At 37.6% G+C, this 25,126-nt stretch overlaps 1 protein-coding gene across 1 annotated transcript in view; it reads right to left on the reverse strand.

Moving 5' to 3' along the window:
* Nucleotides 1-4,157: 4,157 nt before the first annotated feature.
* Nucleotides 4,158-25,126, reverse strand: part of PGGT1B (protein geranylgeranyltransferase type I subunit beta) — a 37,524-nt gene continuing 16,555 nt past the window's right edge. The window contains 7 exon segments of the mRNA XM_084504349.1: nucleotides 4,158-4,731; nucleotides 4,734-4,865; nucleotides 9,801-9,909; nucleotides 10,183-10,367; nucleotides 11,896-11,941; nucleotides 17,328-17,460; nucleotides 20,321-20,472. Coding sequence (XP_084360475.1) covers nucleotides 4,685-4,731; nucleotides 4,734-4,865; nucleotides 9,801-9,909; nucleotides 10,183-10,367; nucleotides 11,896-11,941; nucleotides 17,328-17,460; nucleotides 20,321-20,472 — 804 coding nt within the window. The 3' untranslated portion in view covers nucleotides 4,158-4,684.

Below are 25,126 nucleotides of genomic sequence, written 5' to 3' on the forward strand. Positions count from 1 at the left end.
GTGATCATGTTGGAAAACCTCATCCAGACACATCTCTATCAGGATCTTGCCCTTGGCTGCACCATCAGAAGGATGCTGGGCAGGCAGCACTGCCCGGGGACTGCTGATCTGTAACATGTGAGTACAAAGGCTGGTGTGCAAATGTGCTCAGTTCTTCCAAAACTTCTGATTTTCTTTAGATTATCTTCGTATTATTTACAGAAACATCCCCCACCTTGCAGTTTAGTATTTTAAGTCTTACCAGCAAAAAATTAGTGTGTTGAAGCAGCACTGAATACCTTGTTTTGGTAAAAAAATAGGCCAGGAGGGTCCTTAAGAGTACACCAAACTGTCCTGAGGCAGGATAAGCTGTCCCTGTGTCATTCTTGGCTTAGTCTAACCTGATGTGAAAGGACAGCCTCACTGAAAACTCCACAGCTTCCCCAGGGCAATAGGTTTACAGAGATGCCTTTCAGGGCAATGCTCCTCCAAAATAAGTTTGAAGTTGAATAAGGTTTTTATGGAAATGTTATAATAAGCAGTAAAAAGGCTGGGCTCAAGATTAAAATGTAGTTTTGTAAAGTGAGCCTGTTTTTGTAAGGTACGGTCATGATTTAAAGAAAGTTGCTAAATGGGCAGCACAACACCAAACAAATATAGCTCTGTGCTTAGGAAAACCTTCAAATTACCCAAGGGCAGCATGCAATTTTAGCAGCATTCCAGCATATTTAGCTTTCCAGGCAGCATAAGCACCACTCCTTTTCCACAAACACCGAGGTGATGAACAGTGAAAAGCTGTGTCTTGATTTCTCTTCTGTCAGTTTCCTGCCAAGTCATCCCTTTTGCTGATTCCCCATAAAATGGTCACAGGGGTGAGGCAAAGCCTGTGTAACATGTGCTGTATCAAAGGGGACGAGGGGAGAGATCCAGATGGAAATTCAGTGATGGCTCTTGCAGAATTAGCTTCATGAAGGCCTCCAGGCTATCTCACAAGGGTATTTGAACTCTGTCACTGCTAGCTCACAAAGTGGTTGTTTAACAGGACACAGGGCAGCCTCCTGGTCCTTGATAACCAGAGCCCAGTTGTCACCACAACTGTTAACACTACGAGTTAACACAGAAGCCACCTTTGCATGAATACATGGCTGCCAAAACACAAGCTTCTCTATATAGACACATCTCCCTCCTTTCCCTTGCGAGCTTAACATAAACAGCCTAATCTGGCAAGTCAAGCGCAATGTCCTCACCACAAACCTTTCCCCTCCCAGGCACATTTTGAAATTCTCAGATTGCTGCTGCAGATTGTTCTCATATAGATTTTCTCTTCCTTGATGAACTTCTCATTTTTGTTGAGACAGAGCTTCTTCCTTCCTTGGGATCCTGCACATTCTCCAGCAATAGTAATTATTTTTATCCTGTCCCTAAGTACAGGGTCTGTACCTACAAAAGTACATTTTAAAGGGTGGTCACACACTTCAGTGGTCAAACAAGGCGTTTTGCCAGTGCTTCAGAAACTAAGGTAGTGTGGGATTTTTGCTGCCCTTGGTGGTGCAACTTGAAAGCCTCTGGACATTTTCACGTTCAGTGCCCACAGAAGGTGCTGTGTGGGCAGTCGTCACTCAGAGCATGTGACTGGTTTGGAAAAACCCACCAACATGAGACACAGCTCACCAGAAATAAGTTTTTCCTGTTTCACAAAACAACAGGTCATTGATTTTTATTGAATTCAGAAACTAATTGGACAAATAGAGACAAGTAAGACAAACTTTAGAACAGTGTGTTGAAAGTGTAATTCTATAGTGTACTGCTATCACTTGGTAGAGTGATTTAGTAGTCATTTAGTATAGAGATAGTGACACTTACTCTGTTTTACCCTGTGGTTGCTGGAAGTGAGAGGAACTGCTTAAATGGTCATTACTTGCAATAGCAAACCAAGAACTTTTCAGGACTGCAGTATTTAACACTAACCAAAACAGACCAATATTCTCATTGAACAGATGAATTTCAGAGATGTTTCGTGTTTTAGATGCTCCAGGAGGATCTGCTTACCTGGGGGTTCTTTCTCTTTTTCATGTCCCGACAACGTATCTTCTACCTCATCAGTGGCACCAAAAGCAGTTACCAATATCAGAGTTCTTCCTGGGCTGTCCACAATAGCTCTTACTTTGCAAATCCTTCACCCTCTACCACAATGGAACCCCTAAGAGAATGGCTAAGGACTCACTACAAAGCTAAATGTATTTTTCTGGGGACACTACTGTTTCAAAGGGATATTTCATTTTTGATACTGGCTTCCACTGAGAGCAGAGTATTTAACTTCTTCAGCTCCTTTTAAGTTGTCTTTTACTTTGCTATGGGGCACTGAACACAGAGCAAGGAAGCCTGTTATTACGTTTCACATACATACTTCAGATGTTCCTCCAATGTCCAATTTACTTGTTAGTCATTTTTTTTCATAGCATGTAATTGTTCCATTTAGAACCAAATTTCCTCTAGATGAAAAGCCCATAAATAAATATGTACATACTTAGCAACAGTTCTCCAAAGTGGTTCTATCATGTCTGCCAGCAGCTACATACAAGAGATTAAAGTTGCTGTGAAAGCCTTAATGATGATGTTTAAAACCTCAGTCCTCAGATCCTATTGAAAGGATGCATTTAACTCCCCTCGTTCAACAAGCTACTTCAAAGCTGTTCTTCTAGAATAGGAGTTGAAGACATTGTTTGTGAACAATCAGTGATAGGGGCATCCAGCTGACATATATTTGTCAGCTGAGCCAACATCACCGAGCTTTGAGTGCTGATGAGGATTACGTAAGGCATTAATTTTATAAATACAGTCTTGACAGGCAGGCAGAATAAAGGAGTGGGTCTGTTGTACCACACCATTGCTGGAACATCAAAAGGTTGTGGCAATGTAGCTGTTCCACATAATTAATGCAAGCAAGCCCTTATAGCCAAGACATTTTACACCCTCGAGGACATGTTAAAGTCACTGAAGTAATTAATTTCTTATTTAGGTTCAGCCTCAGCAATGTAAAACTGTGGTTAATGCAAAATTGTTACAGGTGGGAAGTAATCTGACGGATAGCTTTTGTAGCTATGCTTACATTTTACATTTCACATACAAGTTTACATGCATTTGAACTTCAGTTTTTAAAGGGATTTTAAGTCATTACCTACGAATTTTTTGTCTATCAACTTATCATTCATTATTTTCTAGTCAGAAGACATGGTAACTGCAAAAATGTGAAAGGCAATGCAGTCTAGTATTAACCACAGAAGTCAGTCAGGATCAAAACAGCCACTTCACAGGCACACTCAATGGCCATCACCTGCTTGTTTGATGTTAAGAATGGCAAATCATGTATGCAGTGTTGGTTATTAACACATATTTTTGTCAACTTAAAAAAGATTAAAGATTCCAAAGAAGTCAAAAAATGCTGTTTATGCCAGAGAGGTGTAAGCAGTTTGCTGGCTTGAAAAACAACTGTGGGAGTTAGTGGGAAACAAATACGCCTTCTGCAGGTTTTAGAAAAGGGAAACTCTGCTGTCAACATTCAGTCTGAGAAAGATGCTGCTATTTAGCCAGGAAAAAAAAAAAGTTGTAGAAGAACCGGTGCCCAAGGGGAAATGTAAAACATGTATTAACAAGCCATATAGGCATAGTAGCTTACAGATCAACAACAACAAAAAACAAAAACAAAACAACAACAAAAAAAAGAATTAGCTGCTTTTGCCCTATAAAACATGGTTAAATTACTTGCACTGAGAAATCAACTAGTTTTTCCACAGAATATGAGTTTTCACTGTTATGTCATGACTTCTGGTTCTCTACCCTGTTATTCTTTATAATTGAGAACACGGTTAACAGGCAGTGAAACTCAGGAGCCACAGCTCAAGATTTTGCAAGTATGGATTTACTCCAAGATAATCAAATGCAGCGTTCCTCACGCAGCCAGAAAAGTATCAATACTGGGTCTGTCTGCCAGCAGAGACTTACTTAGAGCAGCTTATTTTGAGCATAATACCATATATCAAAACACCACACAATCATTAATATCCCATGAAGATGGTATTTCAGATAAAAACACTTTGGCTAACAATCCACCGCATATGTATAGAAGGTACCCAGGAGAACCATGAAATTCATTTAGTGATGCCACACAACTTTGAAAGTCCAGTATATTGAATAAAATAATTTTATTTTTATTTACTTGATTTTATTTTTTTAACAAAGTTTATGGAATCTGAAAGTAGACGATAACTGAGATTTAATATGGGAATATTCTCTACCCAAAAATATGTCAGACATCAAGATCATAAAGAACTCCAAGGTTCTGTGCTATACTGTATGATATGTAAACAGATTTTGAAAATACTTTCCCATTATATATTTTGACACAGTATGCACAAATTTAAAAAAATAAAATAAAAATGAAGTTTAATTGCCTCAAGGGATTTCTTAGACATAAAGCCATTTGAAGAGCCATTTACAGTCTGTGGTTACAAGCATCTACATAATCAAAATATCCCCTTTTTCATAATGCAGAGTAACCTGCTGAAGATAATCCCCTATCAAAGTGATGCCAGCAACACAGATCTGATTGCATGACTCCAGCACTTAAAAGAGCACGTTGGTTATACATGGCTTTTAACCTTGGGCTACAATTATGCTACCAGAACTAAATTCAAGTGTAAATCAGTCATGTAGAGATGTCTGTGTCATCTGAACACTGTTTAGAGTCCTTGTTTTCCAGATCTGGTGAAGATGGTGAAGGCGCTCTGAGGTTCTTGTGCTTACATTCAGGGCAGGATGAACTTTGCAGATGCCAGATTCTCCGATTAACGACAAGCCACAGATCCCAAAGTAGGCATGTAAAGCATCTGAAAGGAGGACAGAATATGAAAAATAGAATTGTGTGTCTTTCAGTTGTAGCAGTCAAGTATTCTGGGTTTCAGCCCCCCTGAATAATCACAGCCAAGGAAAACACACAGCTGTTACATTTTAAATTTGATATTTTCCACAATAAAACAATTTCTGCTCAAACCTGCCAGCATGAACTGACGGTCTACAATCTCTAAGACTAGAATAATTTTTATTTTATAACAATTCTTGCCCATTACTATACTTCCGAGTGCTCAGGCCAAACAGCAAAGAGTTTCAGGAGCTGGAAATAATTTCCTTCAAGACAGCAAATGTTTTTTCCCCAAATATGAAGGATTTTTTTGGCTATGTGGTGGACTGATGACTAAAGAAATACTAATAGCTGACAGACAGCAAGACTTAGAAGTATAGACTTACCTATCTTCCCCGCTTCCTGAGCAAATACCCTAAGAACAGGAATTCATTAAGTGGCTTGATCAACTGTAACAGATGACTAACAGCTCTTATTTCCCCTGCCCCACTCTGCTCCTGATGCCTACCTTACACAGGGACTAAAGCTTGCTGAACCTCCATGACATACAGCAACTCAGGAAACATAAGCAAGTGTAAACAGACAGTTTTCTGACATTTTAGTGAATGAAACTGCTTTGCAGAAGGGTTCAATATACACCAGTGTTAGTGCAAAAACAGGAAAGGAGAATGCACCTGTACTTGGGCCAGCTGGGGAGAAGTGAACCTCCTCACCCTGTGCAACAGCAAGTCATTAGATTGGAATATCTGACCAAGAAATCACAGACTAAATTTGGAGAGTATTAACAAATTAATGTGTACATTATAAGTTCTCAACATGCAGTAATCTTTTACTAATGTGTAAGTGAAGTCATATCTGACTAAAATGATAGGGGGACCTCTGAGAGAACAGATTTACGAAAAGGGGGAAAAAAACCTGAGCTGCCGCCCACCCGTGGGGCACCTGTGCTGGAGCAGTTTGCTCCTGGGGGATGGATGGATGGATGGACCCCGTGGGATGGAGCCGTGTGGGAGCAGTGCTTGAAGAGCTTTGGGAAAAGCAGTTCAGGAAGGACAGCACCCCGTGGGAGGGACCCCACGTGGAGCAGGGGTAGAGAGGGACTGTGAGGGAGCGGCAGAGATGAAGCGTCAGGGACTGACTGCAGGCCCCATTCTCCTGAGCTGCTTGGGGGAAGGTGATGGGAGAGGGTGGAAGGGGAGGGTGGTTTTAGTTTCTTTCCCTTTTTTCTCACTTCTCTAGATTGTTAGCTATACGTAATAAATGTTATTAATCTCCCTATGCTGAATCTGTTTTGCCTGTGATGATCATTGTTGAGTGATCTTCCTGTCCTATTCTCAACCCCTAAGACCTTTGCGTCATATTTTCTTCCCCTCTCCCTTTGTGGAGGGGTAGTCAGATAGCAGTTGTGGTGGAGCTCAGCTGCCCAGCTGACTAAAAACACTGCAGTTAGGCAAGGTGAACTCAGCTTCAGGAGGTAATAAATGTACTAAAAATCATATACAAATCTAGCTACCTGTACATGGTGAGTTTAGCTATGAAGTTCAACTGTTCTGCAAACCCATACCAACTTAACACTCGCATTCTAGAAAAAACACATTTATGGAGTCTATGTACTACGCTGTTACAAGCTATAAAAGAACACATTTTTTCACTGCTGAAATACATTTGTCCAAATATTTCATGAGCAACTCAAAAGCATAGAAAACAACAAAGTGTATGCACTATAACAGCAAAAACTCACTTTAGTGTTTTACATTTAGTAATTGCACACATTTTCAACTTCTTGCTCTCTTTTTTTATTCATGTTAGATCTTTTCATCCTTCTCTTGCAGCATGTGTAATTCACACATGCTTCCATTCCTTTTCTACTGCCTATCATTTACAGGTAACAAACAAGATGCATAACAGTTGCTGCATGACTTCCTGGGGCATACAGCTGTGCATCTAGCAACTTAAAAAAAAGTTTATAAGTTTATTAAATCCAGTAGTGATTTATGCTCAAGTTAAAAAAATATATGTTTATGTATATGTTCTAGCAAAATGTTGCAGTTTAACCTGGGTAGGCAGCTAAGCATCACATGGCTTCTCCCTCTCTTTCCCTCCTCTACCTCCAGCAGAATGGGGGAAGAGGAAAAGAAGAGCAAAAGTGAGAAAACTCCCTGGCTGATATAAAAATTTCAACTGGTAATGCAAAGGTGCGTCTGCCTGTAAAGCAAAACAAGGCACTCACTTAGTACTTCCCATCAGCAGGCAGGTGTTCAGCCACTTCAGGAAAACAAGGCTCATCACACGTAAGGGTTGCTTGGGGAAACGAACACCTTAAATGCCACAGTCTTCCCTTCCTCATTCCCCCAGCTATTATTGCTGACTATGATGCCATATGGTACGGGATAGTGTGAGAAACAGAGAAGACCTTGTTGCTGCTGTGTAAACACTGTCTGGCAATATCTAAAACACTGACGTCTTATCAGCACTGTGTTGGTCACAAATCCAAAGCACAGCATCATATGGGCTACTGCTAAGAAAATTAACTTTATCACAGCCACCAGACCCAGTACAAAAAAAGGAAAAGTTCTGTAGGACTGTAGGATTTGGGGGTTTAATGTTTGTTTCAAGTGGCATTAACCTCAGATAGCAAATCTAATTACTAAGAATGAAACTTTGAAAAAAGAAAATATCGCTTTCATCTGCCTCATACGGACATGTTCAAATAAGTTTATCAGACAGTTGTAAATAAAGAACTGAACAAATACAGTAGGTATGCAATTCTGTTTTGAAGTATGAATCTCCCTAGAAAGCCAGTGTCCATATATATCCCCTTTATACAACAGTAATAACACTACTACAGTGATATCCAGAAGATTCATCAGATAAAAACCTTTCCTTGGCACACTCTTACATTCTTACTACTTACTTACTGAATGTTATATCACATCTGAGTTTTGTAACAAAAACAAATTGAAGCCACTATTATCAAATGTTTAAAAACTCTAAATACTTCAAGGCGAGTGAATTATTTCATATTGACCCTCACCAGATGTGTTAACGTGTTTGCAAGATAACTCATACCATTCTCATTACCTTCTCATTTTGAATTTACATTAACTCAACATGAGTGTGTACACTTAACCACCAGCATGCTTTTGACAACAACAGAGCTGCACAGATGCTTCACGTTAGCAAAGTGTGAAATCTTAATTGTGGCAGACATACAACATTCAAAAAGACAGCTTCCCTTCCAGTTTCTAGACTGAACTTGTAGGAAACTTAACTGTGCACATATGACATTGAAATTACAGATCCATAGAAAAAAAATTTGCAATGCTGCATTTATAGTCATTCTTCAGATTAAAGATGCAGTTAGCTTTTTTTTTCTTTCCTTCAAAACTTGAACACAGACTTACAGTCACTAGTTGCCTGAGGAAAGAATCCTGTAATAAACCCACCTATCACAAAAGTACAAATCTTCCCCTGCCCCTGAAAAATTCCTACAGCACTTAAATTCAGTGGTACCAAACATAATACCACCCAAAAACAATCCAGGAAGATAGACAATTTTATAAGACATGTGTTGTATGAATTGTCAGAGCAAACTAGAAAAAAAATCTGGAATAGCAGCAAGGTTTCTGTATGTTCATAGAACAACCTAGTTAATCACTACTCTACTTTAACCCTTGTGTTGCATTTCTGTGACCAGCCAGGACATTAAAGTAGTAGCTTATTCAAAAGGACATTCAAAAGTAGCTTACTCTCATGAGAAAATGTAAGAGACAGCAAAAGCTTGCTATATAGGAAACAGCAGTGTTCAGGCAGGAACATCACACAAATCAAAGCAAAACAGCTTTGTAAGAAGTCTTGCCTTTTTCAGGTATCTCAATCACAGCTATGTTAAAAGCTGGGTTAAGGAACTTTGCACATGACTGGCATTTTAAGCAGGTACGTTCTTCTTAGCCTGCTAAGTAAATGGTTCATCAACATAAACAGAAATATTTTCTCCAAGTGATACTGACTGTTTACCTACTGTAGGAAAAAAGATATTTAGTCCTCAGGAAACCTAAGCAGGTTTTCAGGGATACAGGGGGAACGTATCTATCACATACATTGTCTTGGTCTACCACAACAAATTCTCAACTGTTGCTCAGAGTGAAGTGAAGTGACGAAAGGATGAAATATCTGCACAGATTCAAAACGGTCTCATCCTTCATTACGTCTGCATTTTTCTCTTGTTTATTGAGTTTACAGGCTGTTTATCTTCCCTGTACAAAATGCCACTTAGCAACATTACTGGCCTGACTTTTACAACTTTGCAATACCTTTGTTGCACTCTAGCATCTTGCGAAATTATTTCAAATGAAAAGATTTTTTTTATCTTTTCAAGCTTTTTGTTATTTCAAATTACACAATTGCAAGATGATAACAATAATTGACTTTCAGACATACTACTTCTTTCTGAGTCACTATAATATATAAATCATAACAATCTATGCTTCAAGTTGATTAAACACATCAATGACTTCTGCATAAGCTTAAAGGATTCCCTTATTAAGAAAGCGAATGGTCTGAAATATTTTAATCAAAACATTTATGAAGATACCCATTGTACAATGCATTCCTTAATTGGAACAGTTAAACACATTCAGAAAGGCTTGTCCAGCTCTGAACAGATAGTGATACTCTTTCAGTGTTAGTCTAAACAATAGCTCACTTGCTCAGTAGTTCAACAAGAAAAAAATACACCCCCTGTCTTTCTTTTAAATCATGAAAATTCCACTGTATTTTTTTTTAATTTACTTTTTGAAAGAGACTGGGGAAGAAACTTCCCTTACACCTCTCAAATATCTGACTGCTGGAAACATACTTCTAGCTTTTAACACACTTGCATGATTTTGAAAAGTAAATGTACCTGGATGGCTATCTGGCCACTTGGCAAATCCACCAACAAGGCGATCTTGAGTTGACAGGATGTAATTTCGGTTTTTCTCAAAATTTGTGTATTGGAATACGTTCAACAGCTGAAAAGAAGAAGGTAGACTGTTACAGTAATATACTAAACCTTAGTGTATTTTTAATACTAAAATACAGTGCCTACCTATGTAGATAAGCAGTGCAATAGAGCACTAAGGCGGTAAACCTCCAAATCCTGCATTCTTGCACGATATAAAACCTTTACAGTTTTCTGTGCATATTTACATACTGATGCCAAAGATGTAACTCTTTGAAATGGTATGATGTTTAAGGAAACCAAGACAAAACAGTAACTATCCTGTGGCTGTTTCGTACACTACCTTCAATGTGGCGCCCACCCAAAAGGAGTAGCAAGTGTCTACGGGTTTGTTGGGTCGTCCATGGTAGCCATTCTGTTGTCTCATTATACACCACCTTCTTATTCTGTTCAGTTCTTTTTCTGAAAAAACTTCTTCCAATTTACCCATCAAACACAGAGATGCAATACCACAAAATGTAGAGCCACCTGTGAAGAAATGGTTGTTAATGGTTGTTGCACTTTTTCAGGGAAGCCTGTTCAGTCAGAACTTCAATTAGAGTAGTGACAATTTCATCAATAGATTTCTGCAAGTATGAAAGCATCTTTTACATCTAAAATCCAAATAAAAATACTTCAGTACATATATCAAGGAAACAAACAAACGAATAAACAATTCTTGCACAAATAAATCTGAATTCATTTTACTAAATTTGGAGGGCCTTTCAGTGCTGCATAATTTACATTACACAGCAGCCTGGGGATGAGTAAATGCAGCAGAAAACATTTCTTCATATTAAACTTACACAAGAAAACTATTGAGAAGCTAGCAACTGAACTGAAGCAGAGATGCCAAATGCAATTTCAGATACAATGCCCAAGAGAAGAAAACCAGAAGTGTCTGATGATCAGAAAGCCCCAGAAGTATTAGGAAAAAATTAAGACATGGTTAATGTGATGAAAAGACTGCTGGATTCTCATGGTTGTCACCAACACAAATTATGTTTCTACAAAATTTTTTGTTGTCAAGGAATCTGTAAGCAATTGGAAGAAAAATTCATGTTGTTTGTGCATCATTGCTATTACTTTTTAAAACCCACTAAAACTCATTCTGAGCCTATTATCTGCAATGATAAAGTTACAACCTGGGGAAAGAACGTAGGAGAGATGTTGATATATGACTCAGGGCTCAAAGTTCTTTATACTACTCCGGTGCTAGAAGACCACAGGCAACTATAAGGTTATCTTCTTTCTGATGCTGAAATGCAGGAAGGGTAACTGAAATAATGCTGTGTGTTATCAGCATTCTACAGTAATTTAGTTAAGTATGTTGGGGTATAGTTTAAGTTTTTCAACGTTTTCCTTCCTGCAGGAAGAAGACAGTTGGAATACTTCAGAATTTCGACTCCAAGGATAAAACTAACAAACATCTGAGAGATTTAGTATCAGTCACATAAAAGTAAGAACTTTCTTTGTCAGGAAGAGACCAACTACTTCATAGCATAGAAAAATACTTTGCTTAAAAATATCAGTCTCTTGGAAATTCCTATCTTCAAAGTTACTGTTTTTTTTACAAAAGTATGTGTCTTCAAGATTTGAGCCTCCAATGGGTGGTGCAATCTGTCAGAGGAAATGCTTCTAGGTTTAACTAAAAGGTGCTGAAACTGGAGATTATCAGGTGTATTGCATAAAATCTCATGCAGATAAATCCACAGAGTAGCAATGGTACACGATGAAAAGGTTTGCTCTGTCATCAAGACATGAGAGCTAACACCTTTCAACAAAACATTCATGAGGTAAAAATATCGGAGCTGGTATATCAAGTGTCAATCTGGTCTGATATTAAGCAGAAACTAAGAGAAGTAGGAAGATAGTATGGTGAGGCATGTTTTAGATTTGTTCCTCCTCATCCCACTTCCTTAAAATTAGAAAAAGAAGGAAAGGCATGACATACCCTGAACTTGTTACAGCATTTCACAATTCCAGTCTTAAAAAGAGAGTATTTTAACATTCTTACCATGAGATTCCAGTCCAGCTCCCTGTGCCAAGCCATTATCATAGGACTGAAGAAAAAAAATGTACAAACCAGTTACTTCAGAGCCAAATCACTTTTACAGACATTGCAATTTCTCAGTTTACTAGCAAAATTATCAGACTATAATGACCATTTAAAAATAGTTAAATTCTGAACCTATGCCTCAAGAAAATTCTTGGCACAATATTGTTAACTGATCAGCTTTGTTTCAGTACAATTAAAGTCAGCTTTTATGACTTTTTACCTCATTTTAGTTAAGTGTCTAGAAATAGGTAAATATTTCTTTGCCAAAAAGGGAAAGCATATGATGCAGATAGATATCCACTTTCCTTTTTTGTAATGAAAAAGCTTAATTTTTTCTTTAATGCTCATGTAATTCCAAACAAAATTAAACACATAAATGAAATCTGTCTCAAAACCTCATTAACATACTAAAAAACAAAATGCACGTTAATACTGTATACACAACACTGAAGTATAAGAAATGTTTTAGTTAGGAGCAAGAACACCAGGCTTTAAATAAACTGAAGACTGAAGTGAGGGGAGACCAGAAGCAGCAACATAATAAGGCATGCTATTTTACCAAACTTAATCTATCCTGTAAAATATGATTGTTAAAAAATAATTCACAATGCTCTAAAATCACTTTGTTAAGTGAAAGAAGAATCAGGAGCTTCACTCTGACAAACAAAGCAGCAGAAATATTATAGTACAGATCTGTTATGAGCAAGAATCTAAGAATGGGTAATATTGTAAATGTAAGAATAACAATCTCTCTTCACTACAAATTCACTAAAGTATTCTGCATGATAAGGAACAAGAGAACACAGTAAGTTATTCATAAAATGGAACATGCTTATTTTACAAGTGTTTACTGAATACTTAATAACCAATACATTATCACTGGACAAATACCAAAGTGTTTAGTGGGAAGAAAAATAATTCAACCTTTTATGTTTAACTTTCAAAGTTAAATTACACAGATCCTACTCCTTCCGTATCAGCAGTTCAATTAATGATTGCTTCATGTTCTGATTAGATAGAGAACAATTATTTTTTTTTCTGGACTATGAATTTTTCATGTTTTCTTCAAAACATTTAATAGTGGCTAGAAGATACAGGACATCTTGAAAGACCACCAATGACTCCCATAGTCCTAACCAAACAATGGCTACAGCAGCTGTCACGTCCTTAGTTATTACCTAAGAATTATATTACTTTGTAGGTCTGTTTTTAAGGCTCACACTGGGGAGAAAGAAAAAGGAAACAAAAGCAGATGTGGAAGCAACACAAAACTGTATTTCTCAGTTTTTGAGTTGTTGCTGCAAGTTGAAGCAACTAGAAGCAACAAAGTTCAAACTGCAGCTTGAACTTCCAAAGTACAAACCCACTTTAAGTAATGACCATCAACATCTGAATGTTAAAACACAGTGCAAATTTACTTTAAACTCTGCAGTACCTTTCGCAAAGGCAATCCAAACGTGCTACCTCACTCCATGGGCCCATTAATTGCTAAGCAAAGGCAAACTGATTAGCAAACCTAAACTGAGTAAGCTAATTAACTCTACAAACAGTAATTGTAAAAGGAGGTGGTTTACTTCATGTATGACAAAGTAATTAGCTCTGCAGAAAAGCTGTTAAGTAAGCATCCCAGACAGCTGTTGGGATGCACACTTACTGGGCTGTAGAATTAGCTGGAAATTTTAATAGGTAATAGTGGACTTCTGGCTGATTGGTACCTATGTATTTACAGGTGGCAGCTACTCTTTGGGGACATGTGTGTGTTAAAGCACTACAGAAATACTTTTAGTTCTTTGTCCTTTTGAACAGGACTAGGAAAATAAATGCAAAAAAAGCCGAGGTTTCTACTACTTGAATGCTACAAAATAAAATACTGTCCTCAGGAAATATGTAGATCCAGTTAGGACAATCTTTACTTCACACTCTAAACCTTCACTCCAGAAGTTTCACAACCAGCTACTATATCACAATTAATCAACAGACATATATACCTGCATTTAGAGAGTACTCTACTGTATTAGGAAAAACAGATGCTACACTTAAATTCTTGCAGTATATCTACTTAAGGCCACATTTGCGGTAAATCAAGAAACGGTGAAAACTGTAGCATTTAAGAACGCATGTTTGCTGAAGTCATTCAGAATTTCAGCATCTGAGTGTCTGCTCTTTTTAAATTAGTAATACATCTGACCTTTGAATATGTAAGCCAAAATCGACTCATACTGATAAAAACTGTGAGACTAGAACCTGACAATTCTGATAACATTAAAAATGATCTTTTTTATTTTTGTGATCTGTATAAAAACTGTATAAACAGTTTTTAGTCAATTGATAATAATCTTCTGTACAGAGGTTTCGTTCTTTTTGACAGTTACTTTACAGAGTAAAGCAACACCATCATTTCACGTTACAGTTTGCTGCTCTACTTGATGCACCTATCTGTATGGATTCCCTGTCCTTTAGCTGTGTTATGTATGTCAGAATTCTGATACTGCACCACTAAAGAGGAATCCAGAAGGTTTTTTTTACAGTTCACTGTCTAAGCAGTGATGTTACTCTCCATACAAATTAGCAATAATTCACTTACATGCAAATTTGAATAACTGAAAAAAGTTTGTGAACTACACTTGTTTCATCTATTTGCCAATGGCACAGGGTAGTCAAACAAAATCATACCTTTAGCAGCTTACTGGCAAGCAATGCACTCTCATTTTATGCACTTCTATTAATAATAGAAGCATCAAGACGAGGTAACATTGTAGGAAAACAGGAGTAAGTATTTTCAAGAAAGTCTGTAGTAATATAATAACTATACTATAGTAATACAGTAATAAGGAATAATAAATCTATCTGTTTTATACATTGTGATACTTGGCTCATATGATTGAATTGAATTTGAGCACATCTCAAGGCAGGTCATGGAAAGACATGAGTGAGAGGAAGGAGGCACAACCACTGTAAAATGATTTTCACAACGGGTTCCCTCTCAATACACCTGAGCGTTCTTTGGACACATCTTCAGCTCTGCCATGTGACCAAGCACGAAGCCAAGATTTTGTGTGTTTGCCTAGAAGCGCCTTGTCACCCAGTTAGTGCACTGAGATACATACTGGTATGGCCACTCAGCAGCACAGCCAGAAAACCCAAACAAAACTACTGTGCATGTGTATACCAACTCTGCTGTACATTCACAATAAACCAACACTTTTAAAAAGTGTAAGTCCTACTGAACACAGAACATGGTCAATTTACCAGTTTACAGTAAACGTGGACAGAAATGCTTTATCTCCTGCTACACATTATTATGCCCTAAGGAGACTGCTGCCTGACAAAATCTCCTGGGCTAAATCTCTCTTAGCTAGCCTTGAAAAGATCTAGTGTTTTTGACAGCATCTTCTGGAGTTTGACCATTTTTACTTTTTACCATGTTACTGTCCAGTTTTACTTCACTGGTTGACTGAAGTATTAATATGTGTGTTTCCAAGAGGAAAAGGTTTCTTGCTCTGTTCTGTTCAGGCTTCAATTTCTATATACATATACATATATATATATATATATGTTAGTGGGTCGTTTTTCCCAGCAGAATCACAGAAGTTGGAATTCACAGGTTAAAGAATTAATGCCAAGAGTCTGGAAGCAGTCTGTCAATTCATTTCAAGATCACTGTAGACAGCAACCCTCCAGGTTTTTCCACACGCCTGCTTTATCAGTAGCCCCATATGATACCCCCCAGTTCTCGTTTTAAAAACAAACAGTTGTTCTGTACTTACTTTGTTTTTCAGTGCCATTTTTTACTATACATATTTCTGCCCAATTCCATGTAATCATCTCATTTCTGATGTGATGTACAGAGCAACACGGTGAAGATTTGCTCTGAAGTGTACTAGTTATATATACTAACATACTAACTCATGTAATAGTATATTAAATTCTCCCCACACAAAAGCCACTTCATACCTCCGACAATTCAACGAAGCTTTCTTTTCAAGAAACTAGAACTAGTTCTTCCTAGAACTGCCATATCCTTTGGGACCAAAATCACACTCAGGTATAAAAGATAGATAGTAACTTACAACTGATGTGATGTACGGAGCAACATGGTGAAGATTTTGCTCTGAAGTGAGCACCCTGACTCGGCTGATCCCTCATGCTATCAAAGGAGATCAGGAAAACTGTTGTCCCTGGTGGGAAACCCACTGAGTGGAGTCTGCAGGGATATCCTCAACCTGGAAACCAGCGCTAAGCAGGGATTACATGGCTTCACATGGGATGCAGGGGAGGAGAATTCTGTGTCTGTATAAAACTTATTATGGGATGCTTTAATGAGCACGCAGGGGTATGCAAACACATTACGGGATGGTTAGGGAAAGGAACACAGCTGAGAAAGATCAAAGTGGATGAGAGAGGCAGTCTTCCACTTCTTTGAAAATCATTTATTCTCATCTTGGAAAATAAAATTAAACCAACAAAAACATCATTTAAAAATTATCTTTGCTCATTAACGGATATACCAAAAGTCTGCTGGATATATGTATTTAGAGGTATCGTGTAATTTTAATATTTAAACTAAGTTACACAGTAATTTAGATGAACTAGCCATATATAGAGAATTAATGAATTTAAGCATTAGTTTACTGCCAAGTACCTTCAAAAGTTCCACCCTGTGTTCAAGGTTTTTTTCTTTCTCTTTACAATTCACACAGATCATGTCTCACATCATTTGTATGCTAAGAAAACACTAGTTCTTCAGCTTTTCTGCATGTGCAGCCTCTCATTATAATAGTCAACTCAGGCTACATGGTCTTTTAATACCTACTACCCAAACTGACACGAAACGCAACTAAAAACTCTCTCACTCCAAACAAAAACAGCTTGCACAGACACAGAAAAAAAAGTCATATACTAGTATTTTCCTTCATTCCAAATGTCTAATAAATAATTAAAGAAAGTGCATGACTGGCAGCTTGAAGGGATGGCAATAATTAGTTTTTGCTTTGATTCTGTGTATCATTTAAAAAGCAGGACTACAGCTCATTTATATTTGAGGATTTTACTGATCTTTTATGCATTTTTTGTCAGCTGTAGGAGCTTCAGACCCCCATTTTTAAAATCTTGCTTTCAACTTCAGAACAAGTTTTAAAGAGAAAAGGGGTCAGAGTTAATTTAACTTGAGGTGCTCATAAACAACAAATTATTTTTTTTAAGTATACATATTACAATGAAAATAAAAATGCACAAAGGAAAGTACTTTTCCATTTTCATCTCACTGAAGTAGGAACAGAAAAGAAACACTAGCTTAATATTTGAATTTGGATGGACAGATTTTTAGTCATAACGGAATAGAACTAATAACTTTAAAGTGTAATAAGAAGTAACGCTTTTTGAATACTCACCATGCTTCTCCTAATGTAGTCTATCGCTTTCTTCATATCCATGCCTGACCAGTTATCAAGCATGTAGCAGATGCAGGAAGCACAGTACACAAACCTCATATCATTCTCGCTTCCTTCCAGCACTGCACAGAAACTGAAAGAAAGGTTTCTCTCATTACATATCTTGTATAGCTTTTCACATTAGAAGTTGTGAGTTGCCTTTTAAGGAATTGCATTTAAGGCCTTTCCTTTCAAAACAAGTTACCTACTTCTATTTACAGTATTCATACAACTATAATCCAAAGGTACACTAGATTTTCTTTTCAGAGGGTGTTTCTAAGTCAAACAGAATGAACAGAACTATTAACAACTAGGGGCTTGCATAACTGTTTCCAGCAACATGCAATGACTTTATTTATCAAAATGTCTTTATTTATCCAAAGATGTTAATGAATGCTTACATTCTTTCACCTATCACACGATATACTGACATATGAGTTACTATTGTAGCACTTGCTGTTCTTGGCAGATTTTTTTGCATTCCTAGAAATCTTCATAGCCTACATAGCTTTTCTGACTCTAACTTCAGGATCAGATTCCCACATATGTATAAATAGTACTCCCATCATTATTTCTAATACAAATATTGAAAATTACCTGCAATACAGGCTTTGATTTCTTATGGCTACATTCTTTCCAAAGAACATTTTGTTGCACCTATGCTATCCTGTGCTGTCCTGTATGATCCTGTGCTGAGATCCCTAAAAGGATGGATGCTGTGATTTGCTGTGTGACAAGTCTCTGTTTCACTCAAAGGGTTGGTTGGAATATTTTTTTTTTAAGAATTAAACAGGTGCAAGAAGCCAGAACAATAAAAATAATATTTTGATCAGTCCTCCTGTCATTTCTCTTCTCAAAAACAAACAAACAAACAAAAACAAACAAACAAACAAACAAAAAACACTTCTGACTTTAAAGACAGAAAGGTGAATTTCAAGTACCACCATTGCCACTATGACACTCCCACTTTGCCCCTGGGATTCCAGCATGTACCCTATTATCTTTTTGCATACAATAGCCTCCAGTATCTACTGGGAGATCTTTTCACTTCTCTTAACCCCAGCGATGCCAGGCCCTACTCTCTGCAGCTCGGATGGGGGATGAAAACCATCACTCTCTGGATATGGTGAAGGACATTCTGGGGACCAGGACACTTCTTGAGATGCGTCAGCATTGTGGTTTACAGCTTTTCTCCACCCCTAGGTGACAGCGCATCCAGATACTTAAATCACATTCAGCCAAGGTAAGGTAGAAACGCAAACACACACCTTTATTTAAATATTTACTCTAACACTTAAAACCCTGTTTTTTTAGTTAATAAAATACAAGAAACAAATCCAAAGACTAGAATACTTATACTAGGATAACACCAGGAAAATTTGTTTCCCTCATTTGGGTTATTTGATATTTCTACCTGGACAAGATGTAGCAAGTGCCTTCACACATACTTTCATTTTGGTGCAGTAAAAGTGTTTTTTGTAGGTAGGAAAGTGTGTCATACTAGAAGTTGACTCCTGCCCAACAATTCTACACCTGAGACAAGCAAAGCACTCTCCTACACCTCTAGGGTCTAGCTGGCTATCTTCAGCAGCAAATACAAAACACCGCATCAAATGTGAGTGCAAGTCTGCACATTAAAACCATTTGTGACACAAACACGTAAAAGAGGTTAACTGCATACTGCTCATTGCTGTGATCAGGCAAGACAGCAAGCAACTGCTTGAAGATGACAGCGTGTTGGGAGCACCTCATCCCCTTGTCAAGCTTTTGGATACTCTTTAACAACAATAGTCCAGTATCTAATATGAATGCTTAGAGGAATCGAACAGGCACCTCCATGTGCTTGAAGAAACTGTAAACTAAGGCAGACTAACAAATATTTGCATGTACACATACATATATGCGTATCTGTATGTATATATATATATATATAAAACATATATATATATATATGTATCTCTACACATATACCTGCGGCCCATTAAAGTCAGTCTGCGGTTGCAAATAACAGGTTGTGGTGCATCATACAGCTCATATTCACCACTTACATTCCGAATATTTTGGAGACTTGTGCACACATTACACTACATTTTAATAGTTCCGTTCCATTAAAGAAAAACTTTTAATTACAGAAAACATCTATACAATACAAAGTCTTTTGACCAGAACAACAGCTCCATAACGAGTAAATGACAGCAATTTCCTAGTGAAGTGAAATATAATTACTTCAAGACCAACAATTTCTGTAATTCTGAATTTCTTAGAGTATTTTTTCAAAAATTATTCAGTAAAATTTCAAAGCAGACAGATCATGGGCCCTAGCAGAAGCTTTCATTAGCTACCTGCTTCGGTTTGCATTAATGCCCACCACCACTCATGAAAAAGAACATGAAGTAGATCAAGTGGTATATACCTTCTATTAAAAAATGTATGTAAATGAATCTCACAAGGAAGTTTAGTAATACCTTTATAAAGTTCCTATTATAAGTAATATAGGTTAATTCATCCTGTACATAGATATCTTGAATCTGTGAAATCTGTGAAATCTTCATATTTGAATGGAGGTCTTTGTCCCACAAAACAGAGCAAACACTATCTTAAGAGTACTCCGGGGAATTACAAAAAAAACAAAACAGAGAATATAAACACCTCACTTACCTGAATGACACAGCACAAAAAAAAAATAAGATCAATCCATTAACTTTCCAATCATATGTGCCCACAGCTGTAAGCAAACATCATCATTATACATATGAAAAAAAAATAGACACAAAGTACTGTTTGGTCTTGTACACTAGCATGTGTTCTCTTACTAACACTTGCCAAAATATTTACTGACAGAAAGATGATATTGTAAGATTGTTTTCACAAGAACCGTGTTTACTATGTTTCATTCCACATCTGCGTTTTATATTAATCTTCCAAAGTGTTGTAAAATATAAAGTGTTTTTTACCTTCCATCCTCCAGCTGGAGAGCTCTCAGTCCTGCCAGTAAGGCATCTTTATTTACTCGACTTAAATCATCTCCAAGAATAACCAGACATGACAGACCCGTGTAAGTCATTGCTATGTGCCCGCTATCGTAGGGATGAGATATACCCGGACCCTAGAAAAAAAAGGAGAAACAAAGCATTGATACACCATAAGCCCTTATATTGCAGTCAGGCAATCAAATAAATACATAAATAAATAGGTAAACAAAGTTCATTTCTGTTGACTAATTATGGTTAAACTGAAAGCATGCTGCTCAACTGTTCTGAATCAAACCAAGCTACTGCACAGTTTGCAACCGTTGTAAGCAGCTGGTCAATAGCAAGGTTTGGAATAAGGTTTTGCAAAGACCGGTATTTCTGCAAGCTTTCAGCACGTCATCTATACCAAAATTTGCTCTGGCACACTGGACATGAGCTTCCCGAGAGTTGAGGAAGCAGTCTAATAAACATCCAAGCCTCCAGAAGTCCTTTCCACATTTTAGAATCTAATGATCTACAAGTAGAAAGCAGTGTGAGGGATTACTAGTAATCTCTCTTGTAAATGGAAGCAATAACAAATTAGCACCTCAGCTATTTTCATCTCTGCTTTAAAACAATAACCAGAGCTTAAACAAAGTATTCAGAAAGCAAATAAAGTCAAATGAGAAGCTTCAATTAGAGTTAAATGATGAGTAGTCACATGGTACAAATCACAAAATGGGTGTCAGGGGACATTAATGCAGCTGCACCAAATTTATTATTTTTCCCTGCGGTGTAGGTACATCCTGGATTGTACACTGCATTACAACACAAAACACATATAACAGGATGGCTTTGAGTACTTGGGATGACCCAGTTTGTAGAAAAAGGAAGATGACTTTTTCTTTGTTTTTAAGCATGATAAAAGCTATTTCCATACTGAGCATCCGTGCCAAGCAAGCTTTTGAAACACACTTTACAAGGACTCTGTTAATTGCAATTTTTTTTATTTATTTTGCAATTCATCCTACAAACACATGCAAAGAATGGTACAAAAACAAGTTAAATAAGATGGCATTGCAGGTACATGGTATTTTTTAGGCCTAATCATGCTTATTTCCAAAGCCAGGAAGCTTTACTTCAAATAAAGGTTGGACTAGATGATCTCAAGAGAGGACTAGATGATCTTAAGACGTCTTTCCCAACCTAAATGACTATTATTCTACGAGATGAGAAGCTGGGAGAAAAATGCCTACTACCTACTAGACAGCAAGGGACTGTCCTCACACTAGGGAATCACGTACAGTTGGGAAAGGGAGGCACAAAGCAAAGTACAAGTGGCTGCAACAGCACCGAAAAAGCTCTGTCTAAGCAACAGAGAAGGGGAAGAAGGGAATGCCCAGCGCTGCATCTTTCACTCCCTGATTTCCAGACCTGGCATCTCTGTTGAAAGATGGGGCACGTCTCCTTTGCACCTGCCTTCACCTATGTGTGTATTTTGGTGAGACCCCCTTGAGCCTCTCCTTGCTGAACAGCCCCAGCTCTCCCAGCCTCTCCCCAGAAAAGATGCTCCAGTCCCAGACAGGCTTCCCCACGGAGCACTCCACGGGCGGTGGAGAGCCATGTGCTCAAACAGCTGTAGTGGTCTGACAACTACTGTAGTCATCAAACGCATTTTTCTAACTTCAGTGTATGACAGGACATAGTCCCAGAAAGAACAATTTGGCCTATCATACCAATTTAGGCATTATAAATCTAACAGAACTCCAAATCTGCTTCTCAGAATACCTTCCCCTTAAAAATTGTAATTATAACAGCTTAATGCTTGTGATGCACCAACATATTTCAGCTGTAAAATTCTGCCCCAGAAACCTAGGTATATGGGGTGATACAAACTTGTTCTGACACACAAAAACTATTCATTTTAACGTAGCTGATAAATTTATTTTTGAGGAAAAGAAGTGTCTGTTCTGAAAACACAGACTTAAAGCAGTTCTGGCCCTGAAAAGATTCTCAGTGTTCCAGGCCTGTAGTTAAAACTGCTCATGTGCTTTGTCAAATGAAATGAGAGACACACATTAGCAGCTGAAAATATATTTGCAAAGATTCTTTGTTATTAGGACCGACCGCCTACAGAATGTCCCAGCAGGTCCAGTCAGCAGCTATGAACAAAGCTAAGATTCCAAATACCTGTAAAACTAAATTTGAACTGGAATAAGGGGAACAATTAATTTCTCCTTACTTGGGATAACCTGGAAACAGAAGATGCCTCTGTTGATTTCACACAACGGAGCACACAGAGCCTGCAAATCAATATTAACTGTGCACCACTACCCTGTTTACATGTTCTTATAGCTAGCCCATCTCCACAGCAATGTTGATGTCAGGAATAATTGAACAGTAGCAGATACAGTGAAACAGCTCAACTTTACTTCTGAAAACATTACTTCCAGAGGAATTCTACATTTACTAAACAAGTAAGTTTTACTCTAAGGACATTCAGATTTTTAAAACCGTATTTATGAAAATTCTACCAAAATCTTCTAATACAAGTGTGCTTGGATATTCAGGAAATTTTATAAGGCATCTATAGTTACCAACACTCTCCTTTAAGTGGCAACTTTTCATACAGTATCTACATAAAGTAACTGAAAACTCCTGGTTCACAAGATTTTATTTTACTTTTCTATACACATACTAGTTCCATATTGCCTGTAAAGTTCTGGTAACCTACAAACATGTTTAAATAACTGGATCCTTATTCTTTATTGAATACAGGTATTTCTAGTATCACTCACTGCAGTAAAAACAGGCTGCAGAAGAAGTGTTATAAGCATATATACTGTATGGTCAATAAATTAAGTAATAGCATCCTCCCCCCGAAACTGTATCAATCACTTCACCATCTGGATAATGTACAAATTTTCTCCCCACTTCCTTCTCCTTGCAAACATTTCAACATGTAGCAGTATCACGCTGCTTCTCCAAATACAGTGTTTTAGCAATGCCAGAGTTGTGTAACTTTTGCAGGTGAGGTAGTTTTAAAAAGGCGTAAAAATTATACTTGCCTGACGCATATAAAACAAATAGTAGTCTGTCAGCTGTACATACAGTCATGAAGTTCACAGCTAAATTAGTCCTGCTACCCCCTTCTATCTTTGAAGATCATGCAAACACTTAGGTACAAGTAATACAGAAAAGATTGTTCAGGTGCATGATTTCCAAACATCATTATATAGGAAGGTGGTCTTGGCATTTGAGAATAGCTGCTAGCAAGTCATACAACTACCCTTACTACTAATAGCTCTCCTTTAGTAAAGGATTATCTTGTGGTAAATAAAACAATCCTTTACATAATAAGTTGGTATACTGATAGATATTTTGGTATGTAATTATTAAGAAAAAAAAACAACGGAAGTGATAGAGGGCCCAACAGCCAGTACTTGAAAACATTTGCCTGAGAGTCCCAAATCCCAATAAATATAGCCAGTATTATGATAGAATCAAAATAAACAGAAGAATAAGAAATCAAATATGAGATCATCCAGGAATCACTTACAAGGCATACTTGCAAAGGCCAAGATGAAGTTCTATACGTATAAATATGGTAGGATTTGGGGAGCTTTTGATGGAATAACAGATCTTTGTTTGCAACATGATTTGTTGTTATTGTTGTTTTAAATACGAATACAGATATGCACCGGAAGAGCAATACATTTTGTTCCCTAGTCATAGTTATCCAACTTTTAAGTGTATTGGAATTCATTTTATCTTCAAGACTCCATATAATTATTTCAAGCTCACTGTGATATTACTCATCAGACTTTATTTTGTACGTATATACACCAATATACCATCATCAGTATGTTCACCTGCTACTGCAACAGACACGCCTGAGCCCAGATTACAGGATGCCTCTGAGGGGACACTACGGAGAAGAATTGGACGTTTCATTGAAAACAAACAAACAAACCCACTAAACTAAACAAAACTATTTTTTCATATGAAGAGTCAAAATTTGAGAATTCATAGTAGTTGTAGAAATCAGCCCCATGACATCACAAAGCAGGACTGCAGCGGCTTCTCTAGGAGAAAATATGACAGCACGTCTCAAAGGTTTCAGGAGATAACTGCTAATACCTGTAAAATTTGGATGGCTAAGAGGAAGTGGTGTTATACTGTTTCTGCTGTAAAGGACAGTCAGACACTGTGCAAAAGCCTGTCCCAAGTTTAACAACGACACTATAGTCAAAGCAATTGACTTTTAACAGGCACCTGTAGAGTTGGTAAAAAGAAGTTGTTTTTAAGTTCTATACTATGAATAAAGACTAGTCTCTTGACTTTTAGTGCTAGAGAACTGTTTTGGCTCCCTGGACACTATAAACCAAAGCAACAGCAGCAACTACGCAAACTATCTGCCTAGGCACGAAAAGAACATTGCTGTCATCACCTGGAGCTGTGAGCTTCATGGGCCAAGAGACACAACACGGAGTTATTTTAAGAATGACAGCAGTTACTTGTCAAAAAAACTATCAACAAGAAAGCTGTTAAACTGTGGAACGATTGTGAAGCACAGCCTAAACAACTAGAAGAAATATATTTAATCCTCTAAGGTTATGTCTACACAAAGGAATAAATGCAGAGCAACACTGTGCTGGTGTCCCAGTGCCCACAACATGTGCACTGAGGAATTTGGGACAGCTGTGGTCCATACCCTTGGTCCGTAGGCCCACTAATGGATAAGTGCACTTGGTGTGCTCCTTCCAGTTCGGTTTCATACATGAAATCCAGTTTGTGTGCCTCACTCTT

The sequence above is a fragment of the Aythya ferina genome, assembly GCF_964211825.1.
Source record: "Aythya ferina genome assembly, chromosome: Z".
Taxonomy (NCBI): Eukaryota; Metazoa; Chordata; class Aves; order Anseriformes; family Anatidae; genus Aythya; species Aythya ferina.